The sequence below is a fragment of the Haplochromis burtoni genome, unplaced genomic scaffold (assembly GCF_018398535.1).
Source record: "Haplochromis burtoni strain Fernald_Lab_line unplaced genomic scaffold, NCSU_Asbu1 Contig_291, whole genome shotgun sequence".
NCBI classification, from domain to species: Eukaryota; Metazoa; Chordata; class Actinopteri; order Cichliformes; family Cichlidae; genus Haplochromis; species Haplochromis burtoni.
The window spans coordinates 334,279-344,042 of record NW_024582652.1 but is presented as its reverse complement, the minus strand read 5'-3'; the positions used below and the strand labels follow the sequence as shown (position 1 = coordinate 344,042).

The window sequence follows — 9,764 nt, the reverse complement described above, 5'->3', positions numbered from 1 at the left end:
CTGATCTGTGATGTTTTTCATCTTCTGCGGTCTCTGTTTTATCGTTTACATTCTTATTATCTCAGCTAACAAGCTTTGGCTTTCTTTTGCAGTTTATAAATGCCGTCAGCTTGGCAGTGACTGCAGGGGAAAATTAGCGTGTGTGGCTAAATCTTTCACACTTATGTGATGGACCCGGGCGCTCATGTTAATTAATCTGTACTGTCCCTATTTTTAAAAGAAGCAAACATGCAGAGAACCAGACAGACTGAACCAACTACAGAACCTCCTTGGAAGAGGTTATCGAGAGAAACGTCAGATTTAATAATATCTCGCTGGTCGCTTCAGAGTACAGTCAGCACGACTACAGTAAGCTAAAAGAGTTCAAATGAATGTTCTCACTCCTATAAACGGCCTCCATCAGCTATCGTCAAGCAGAGATGTGGCTAGCAGGAGCTCTCCTTCACCTCCTAATTGGCTCAGTGGGCTGTTAGCGCCTCATTAAATATCGCCTGTGGCACGATCACAAATAGAAATGAGACTGAAACAGAGGAAAACTCTGCTGCTGTTTGCTGGACTTTTCACTTCCTGTGTTTAAATGCCCGCTTGGTAACTGGAGTCCACATTTAAACATCAACGCTATCATTGCTTACTGAAGCGAGAAACGAACATATTTGGAGCCAAGTTGCTCATCCATCTGCGTCCACAGACGTCTGTTAGTACAGTAACCTCACAGCAGCCATGTCATCGGTCAGACGTTGTCATTAAAACACTTTAAAAGGCTCCAACGAGGTCCAGAATTCAAGTGCAGGGACTCCAGCTAGCTGAGGTGAAGCCTATGTCACCATCTACCTGTTAACGAGGCCACGCCTCTAAATAAAAAAAACCCTGAATGGCTAAAAACTGACAGCTGGCCGTTGTTATGATGGAGGCTCTAAACGTGTTTATTTAGGGGTCTGTGGGAGCTGACTGGAGCCTCTGCTGGACATTAGAGGAACTGCAGGCTGGGACCTGCTTTAAGTGAAGAGTTAACTGGAGACTCGTCTTCCTTTTAGAGACATTTTAGCTCTGTAAAGAACCAAACGTCTCCAGTCGGGCCACAGCTGGACTGATGTTAATGTAAAATTATGAAAAGATAGATTGAAACTTGAGGCTGAGTTTCTTTTGTTTTCCAGGATCAGCTGACAGCCTGTAAAGTCCTGGATGTTAAACTGAAACTAAAAGTTCCTGTTGTGATGTCCTTGCTCACATGCAGAGACTGTGTGTGTGTTTTGCCTTCATTGGGATGGAAATGATGCAGTCAGCCGTTTCTGTAACTAAGAACACTCTGTGACTCGTCCCTGCTGGAATAATTCATTCACAACACTTTCAGGCGCACAATCAGACTTCTGTTGGTTTATTCAGAGAAGCAGCAGAAAGATCCACATGAACCAAAGCAAACAGAACAAATCCCAACACGCACGAGGGAAGTCATCGGGTTAGAAACATGGCAGCGTATGAGAGATTCATTTGCAGTGAGCTCGGTCGAGGCAGGAGTGGATATAACCAACCAAGTGCCCCGTGTTTCCTGCACGAGCAGCGGGATCAAGTTTCAGACCGTTTCACACGTGTATTTGTGTGAATCTGGTTTTTATGAGCCAGAACCTCAGCTCCTTACCTGCAGCACTCTGCAGCTGTTAAACAACTGCCTCAGATTTATGTACAGACTGCATGGAGTCATGTGAAGTATTCTTTTAGCCGCCCACAATTTCCTCAAACGTTTCTAGATGTCCATGAAATGCCCTTAAACCTCTCTGACGTGTCCTCAGATCTCCTCTGAAAATTAAGGCTCTGAAAATGTTTTCAGTGATTTACTGTAATTTACACAGGAACCATTAAATTGTTCCAGTGTTTGGGTCTAGTTAAACTCCACTGTTTAATCCCACTGAATCATCTGAGACAAAAACATCTTCAAATCTGCCAGAGAGGCTTGTAATATATGTTAAACTGCAGCATATCTTTAAATCATCCAGAAAGAGTCCCTAAAAACTCCTTCAATCAACTAAAATCCATCAAATGTGCAGAATTTAAATAAAATAGTCTGAAAGAAAACTGTTTGAATAGTTTGAAAGGTTCCTAAATCTCCTTAGAAGTTCAGCATGTCATCATCAGACAGAGGCGAGCTTCTGGACTCCCGTCACAAAGACGTGGACACTGATAAACAGCAGGTGCAACTGTGACTTTAAATGAAACATCTTTGAAACCTACAGTTGCTGTTGAATGGCACTAACTGACTGAAATCTCCCCAAAAGTTTGGAACGTTAATGTTGAATTCTCCATCCATTCATCTTTTTCCACCTATCCGGGCCGGGTCACGGGTGCGGCAGCTTAAGCAGCAATTCGCTCTTCTGGCGACCTCCTTCAGCTTGTCTATGGGAACACCAAGGCGTTCCCAGGCCAGCCGAGAGATATAATCTCTCCAGCGTGTCCTGGGTCTGCCCCGGGGCCTCCTCCCGGTGGGACATGCCTGGAACACCTCACCCAGGAGGCGCCCAGGGGGCATCCTTGTCAGATGCCCGAACCACCTCAGCTGGCTCCTTTCGATGTGGAGCAGCAGCTGCTCTACTCTGAGCCCCTCCCGGATGGCCGAACTTCTCACCCTATCTCTAAGGGAGAGGCCAGCCACCCTTCGGAGGAAGCTCATTTCCGCCGCTTGTATCCGCGATCTCGTTCTTTCGGTCACTACCCACAGCTCGTGGCCATAGGTGAGGGTAGGGACGTAGATCGACCGGTAAATTGAGAGCTTCGCTTTTACACTCAGCTCCCTCTTCACCACGACGGACCGGTGCAGCGTCCGCATTACTGCAGCCGCAGCCCCAATCCGTCTGTCGATCTCCGGCTCCCTTCTCCCATCACTCGCGAACAAGACCCCGAGATACTTGAACTCCTCCACTTGGGGCAGGAACTCATCCCTGACCCGGAGTGGGCACTCCACCCTTTTCCGGCTGAGAACCATGGCCTCAGATTTGGAGGTGCTGATCCTCATTCCCGCTGCTTCACACTCGGCTGCGAACCGTTCCAGTGCGAGCTGGAGGCCATCACCTGATGAAGCCAACAGAACCACGTCATCTGCAAAAAGCAGAGATGAGATTCTGAGACCACCCAGTTGAATTCTCTGGATGTGCTAAAATATTCTCTGAATTTCTTGAAATATTCTTTAAACTGCCTCAAATTTAATCTTTGAAAATCCAAATCTGTCTGAATTTCCTGATCGACCTCTTTGATCAACTGAAACTTCCATGAATCATCTAAAGCACTTCCAATGTCCTTTAACCATCGTAACAATTTCCTTTATCTGTTTGAATCCACTGAAATTCCCATAGTTTTGTATCAAACATAGAAATGATCCTTGAATCAGCTTAAATTAACTCAGGAAATAATCATCTCTCTGAAATCACCTTCTGCCTGAAATGCCTGAAAAATTTGCGAAATGTCAGAATTTCCTATAAGCCTTCTTATGTCCTTAATCTTCAAGCATCTCCCAGAAACAACCTTGAATCTCCCTGACGTCACTCCGGGGAATCAGAGGCGGCCTCGGACGCGTCAGTCTGCAAGCAGAGAATGAATGTGGACACAGTGTCAGTGCGTCAGTCTGCAAAGGTCACAGCGCATCTGTGCGAGATCCAACCCAAGCTCTCTGCAGACACCAGAGGGTGAACCTCGCCTGTGGGAGAGGACAGGTGTGTGTGTGTGTGTGTGTGTGTGTGTGTGTGTGTGTGTGTGTGAGATTAAGGCGTCGTTAAAACAATCCGCCCTGATGTGAAGGACGCAGGAGTGAGTCAGCGTGCTCCAAATAAAAACCTGAAGATCAACGCAGACGCTGAATTCAATCATTAAAGTCTTCTCACTGTAATTACTGCAAATCCCACTTAAGCAGGAAGCTGTAATGGAGGGAGCTTCACACACACACACACACACACACACACACACACCACCCATCGCTCGCTCTGGGAGTGGTGGGCGGGTCACTGCTGAGACATCAGTGTTGTTTCAGCATCGGAATTCCTTCGCAGCCCATTTTCACTCACACAGTCAACATCTGGACAGGAGTGGGCGTGGCCGTGGTGCAACAGCTGTATCTGAGTAATGCAATAAACATGTTTACACACAAACTCAGGAGCTGCTGAAAGCTGTGGAGCTCGCTACACCTCCTCCTCCTCCTCTCCGAGTCCACTCCTCTGTGTTCTTGTCAGACTACATGTTAACCATCACTTCTTGAAAGCTTCCAGGACTCCATGAAGCAGGCTTGAAATCTCAAATCACCATGGAAACCCTGAAAGTTTCCTGAGTTTCACGACACATTCCAGCATCGACCTTCGTTAAATCATCACGACACAACCTCATTAACTGGAGCGTGTTTGAAACATTTGCAGCTGTATCACCTCAAAGCAGCTGACAATTCCTTAAATCAGCCCGAGCTGCTGAAACATCCTCCATCCTTGAATCAGAAGAAGGAATACCTGGAAGTCTTTGAATGCACTGAAACATCCGAACACTTATAATTACTCTAGAAACTGTTACCCAAACTCCACAGGTCTATCATTAAATGCAAAAATATCCTTAAATACTTTTAAATCATCTAAAATCTTTTGAATCACCCAAAGCATTGATGTCACTCCCACAGTTCCTCTTAAATCCCTTTGAATTATCACCAAATTCCACTAAAGATTCTTTATTGTCCTTGAATCATCTGAGATCCTTTCAAATAATCGTTAATTACATTGAATTGTTCGAGACTATCACCTTAAATCTCCTGCGTTTATCACTTTAGATATCTGAAACCAGCCTGAACAGTTACTGTTGAATCCTCTTGAATCATCAGGAATAAATGCCTTGAATTGAATTTAAATCTCCTGAAGTACCTTAAATCTCATTGAATCATCTGCAAACATTAGAGATTTATTCCTTCATCCCTAAAACTCACTGAAAGATTCAGTTCCTGATTTCTTTGGGTAACAAACTCAGTGACTCGTCCTTAAATCACTTTAATCACATATAATCGTTCCTAAATGATCCTGGAAGCTTCTGGTTCATAGAAAATCTCTGAGCCATCAAGGAATCCTGGATGCATTTAAGTGAAGCAACACGTTCCTGCTGAATCTCAATAAACCGTCTGTGAGGAGAAAAATAATCCAGTCATATGTGCTGGAATTAATGGTAGAAATATGAATGCAGGGTGTAACTCGGGCTTTTCCCTCGGTGTCATCGATGCTCTTCCCGAGCTGCTGAAGCAGAGAGCTGGTTAAAAATTCCAGCGTGTGTTTTCCTGTGTCCAAACTGTAAGCCTGGCCTCAAACTGTCAGAGCTCAGCTTTAACTCGACCGGAGTGACGAGCACAGCCATCGAAGGCAGACAGCCTCCGACGGCATGATTGGCAGAGTGGCATTTGCCTCTACGTGTGTGTGTGTGAAGTTCCTGTGTGGCAGTGTATGATTGTAGCAGCCTAAGCCAGCGTATCGCCTCAGCACGCTGACAGAGCGCTGTCTGGTTGGGATGCTGTGTGTGAACGAGGGTGTAGGAGTGTGTTTTCTAATGAGCCCCATTTAAATGAGTGTGTGTGCGTGTACTCGTACAACTATCTTTGTGAGGACCAACGTGAGGTGGTGAGGACACTGTCAGAGGCCTGTTTAATCAGAAGCAGGTTAAAGTTAGAGCACGCTTAGAAAAACCGGGTTGTACAGCAGGAGACCATCTCAGCCTGCTAACCTGGTTTGTTCCTTTTAAGGTCCTTGTTTGGTGCAGGGACCAAAAACTAAGACGGAAACATCTGTCGCACTAAGCTGCTTGGTTACCATAATGAGCTGAAGAGCCTCGTAGGAGGATCATTGGAGGAGTTCTCGAGCTGCTGTGTGGTGTTCGGAGGCCTCATGGAGTCAGACGCTCTCCTCTGAACGGTTCACTCCCTGAACCTCCAACGGCAGCGATGGAAGAGCCTCTGAGAGTAACGTCACCAGTCAGTGGCAACTGTGTTGTACTGGTTTGTGTATCTGAATGTGGACAGCTTTCATATCACAAGCAGTCGCTCGTTTTCAGGCGCCTCCTTCACATCACGTCTCTGCAGAACAGATGTTGATCTCAGTTCAGGTGAAATGAAAGAAGATATTTAAAGATTCTTTAAATATATCTGAGTTATATTTTGCACAGCCCGCCGTTTCTCCACTGTGAGGACCTCCTCCAGCCTTACTCAGCATTACGGGGAACATACGAGGAGACAGGCGTGCAGCAAGGGTCCTCACAAAGACACAAGAGTCTGTGTGTGTGTGTGCAGCTCCCAGAATTCATTGCATTGCTGAGTAGAGTGACAGGCAAAGCCATTTAATGCCTCGGCGCCAGCACAGAGGAAATGACAGACTGGCATTTGGACGGCGGCGGGTGTGCGTGATGTTTCTGTGTGGGACGTGAGGAGGAAGACAGTCAGGCTGCGCGTGTCCATCGATCAGATTTTAGTGTAAAATTAATGAATGTCAGCGACCGGCCGTCCACTCTGACCTCATTAAGCTCCGCCCTGTGAGGCCTGAGAGGAAGACAGAAAGGCTCCGAGGACATGAAGCATCGTGTGAGGCGTCCTCAGCTCGCTGCTCTGAGGTGTGTTTGGGTTCATCCAGCCTGCTCCATGACTCGGCGAGGGGACGCTTCGTCCTCTTCTGTTTAACTGGATTCAATCCATCAAATCAGGAGGACAAAGGAGGGGGGAACAACTAAGCTGTAGTGCCTCTTCACCTCACTGTGCAATACTTTTGTAAATAGTCAACAGTGCAATAGACTCAATACTTGAAATGTGCAATTCACTTGTATTTTTATTTTTTATTCCTATTTATTCTATTTATCCCCTTCGTATATTTTATTTATATTGTCTCTGTATTTATATGTGTGTGTGTGTGTGTGTGTGTGTGTGTGTGTATATATATATAACATTCTGTAACTGTAACTTCGGTCGGTGCTGTGCTTTTTTGGAAATCGAATTTCCCAGAGGAACCCACCCGAGGGATTAATAAAGTTCTATCTTATCTTAAATCTTTATTTTGACCATAAAAACAGACGAGCAGGAATCCAAAGAGAGAAATACTCAGTTTGGATGGGAGGAAGTGGGAGGGGCTAAGTGGTCATGACTTCCTGTATTTGGATTTACTTATAGTAAATCAACAAGTTGATTAACAGACAGTTTTTATGTTTTTAATCAACATATTTTTAATGTTAAATATAATTATCATTTCTGATCTCTCTGCTCTGCAGATGTGAAATAAAAACACACTGGAACAACAACGTGACCAAAAACTTTTAATGTTTTTATCTAAACACAGACGGCGGCCCACACCTGAACCCCTGTGAGGTCTACGTCAAACACCAGCCCTGTGAGGTCCAGCTCACTTAAACCAGACCAGGCCCACCTCCACGCTGCTGACGCCTTCCTGAAGTTGCTGAAACTTTTGCAGGTGCAGAGTTTCCCCTGCATCCGTCTGCTGCTGATTTATTTCTGTATCTGCACATCATGTTCTTGCACATTTAAAAATAAGAAGCCAAAAGCTGAATTTGCCGGCTCCTCTCAGAATATCATTGTCACAATAATGATGGAAACCCAAATCACTGAAAGTGACTCATTCTCATGTGCTGCAGAGGCCGTCACGTCTCAGCGCGGCGAGGTCTTTCTGTGTCCGCCCGGCGAGCACCGCGACGTTAATAACGACGGAACAAACCGGAAAACATCCGAAGGATGTGCAGACGGCGCTCGGTTCAGTCTGATGGATTTATTATCCGAGGCAGGGACGATAAAGACGCTCTGATGTGCTCTGTAGTCCGAGCAGCTGCCGAGGTCCAAACGGCCGAGGAGGTGTGTGGGAAATTAAAAGTGACACGAGTGAATGTTTCAGCCTCGAGAGGAGCCGCAAAGCTACTGCTGTGTGTGTGTGTGTGTGTGTGTGTGAGTGAGAGTGTGTGTTGTGTGTGCATGTGTCTGTGTGTGGTGTGTGTGTGTGTGTGTGTGTGTGTGTGTGTGCGCAGCATCAAAGACAGTGACGTCTTTATTGAAGTCAACGTGTTTCCCCTCACCGTGAAATCTCACAGCTACGGGGATGTGACGAAGCTGCTTAACAGCTCTGAGGTATAGAAATACATTTATGTGTGTGTGTGTGTGTGTGTGTGTGTGTGTGTGCGTGTGTGTGCGTGTGAGTGTGCGTGTGTGTGTGTGTGTGTGTGAGTGTGTGTGTGTGTTTATGTGCTGTGTGTGTGTGTGTGTCGTGTGTGTGCTGTGTGTGTGTGTGCGTGTGTGTGTGTGTGTGTGTGTGTGTGTGTGTGTGGTGTGTGTGTGTGTGTGTGCGTGTGTGTGTGTGTGTGTGTGTGTGTGTGTGTGCGTGTGTGTGTGTCGTGTGTGTGTGTGTGGTGTGTGTGTGTGTGTGTGTGTGTGTGTGTGTGTGTGTGTGCTGTGTGTGTGTGTGCGTGTGTGTGTGTGTGGTGCGTGCGTGTGTGTGTGTCAGAATCGGCCCTGCACGCCCAGCTCGCTCTCGGCAGCTTGTTCGATTTGCTGGTGGACACGTCGAACCTCCTGCTGGGTCAGAGTTCGCTCCATGTGGCGGTAGATGATGCGGTAACAATGACTCCGCCTCCCGGTCCTGAAAGAGGCACACACACACAGACACACACACACAGTGAGGTTTCAGGTAACAGAGTGTATGTGAGTATGTACACCGTGCTCGACAGTGAGTTTCCGACTCTTTCGTCATGTTTCCTGTGAGCTGCTGTTCCGGCTCGGCTAAAAGCTGTGATGTGGATTTCCGGGTCGCTCCAATCAAACGGATCAATCTGAGGAATCGCTGTTATTATTAACTGTGCTGCAGTTATCTGTGCACGAGCGAGCAGACCGACGGTGTTTCTGTGCCGTTAATCTGCACGGCTAAACACAGACTGTATCCAAAGGATGGAGGCTCTAATCGAGCTTCATGGCAGTCGGCGGCGGCTCGTTAGTCACCCCCAAATCACCCGTTTTACTGTTTGACTGTAATGAAGCCATAAAACTGAGCATCATGTTTTATTCAGACCTGACAGTAAAACCGACACCATGAAGCCATCAGTCCGAACTTGTTGGATCTTATTGGATGTCAATCGATGCCGAGGAGCAACAGTCTGACTGTGTTTGTAGGGAGAATTTGATTGGTTAAGAAAACAGGAAGGAAAAACATGCAGGAAACAGGAAGTTACATCAGAAGACAAACCAGCAGTGCTGTGTTCTCATGCCAGCTTCATCCATCTTTACAATCACCTCCTCCTCTGCTGCTCCGCCTCCCACTACTCTGATTACATTTAAATGTTGGTCCTCTTTATGACATCATCATTTTATCATCCGCAGCGAAACAGCGCTGTGATTCACCGTGAACCCCAGAGACCCACGGCAGGTGTGAACAAGGCCACAGACACCTGTGAGTCACATGACATTAAATCACTAAACCCAACACTCTCTCTCTCCATTCAAGCTCTGTGTCGCTCGCCCACTCTCGCTCTGCGGCTCGTGAATAATTGATCATCGATACGTTTGGAGGAAATGTCAGAGAGAAGAGACACAATTACACATTATATTTGTGTACACACACACACACACACACACACACACTGAATGGTATTTCATGTGATAGACTGTGTCGCTGCTGAATAATTGATGTCTCCATTATCCAGTCACAGAGTGGAGAGAGAGGGAGGGCGATCGATACAGTGACACCTGGACACACACACACACACACACACACACACACACACAC

At 46.4% G+C, this 9,764-nt stretch overlaps 1 protein-coding gene across 2 annotated transcripts in view; it reads right to left on the bottom strand.

The window, feature by feature from the left end:
- Nucleotides 1–8,419: 8,419 nt before the first annotated feature.
- The window catches only part of fars2 (phenylalanyl-tRNA synthetase 2, mitochondrial), a 128,508-nt gene continuing 127,163 nt past the window's right edge, over nt 8,420–9,764 (bottom strand). For both annotated transcript variants that reach the window (XM_014339421.2, XM_014339417.2), the window contains exon 10: nt 8,420–8,624. In XM_014339421.2, the coding sequence (XP_014194907.1) occupies nt 8,486–8,624 (139 nt within the window). In that variant the 3' untranslated portion in view covers nt 8,420–8,485. The remainder of the gene's footprint in view (nt 8,625–9,764) is intronic.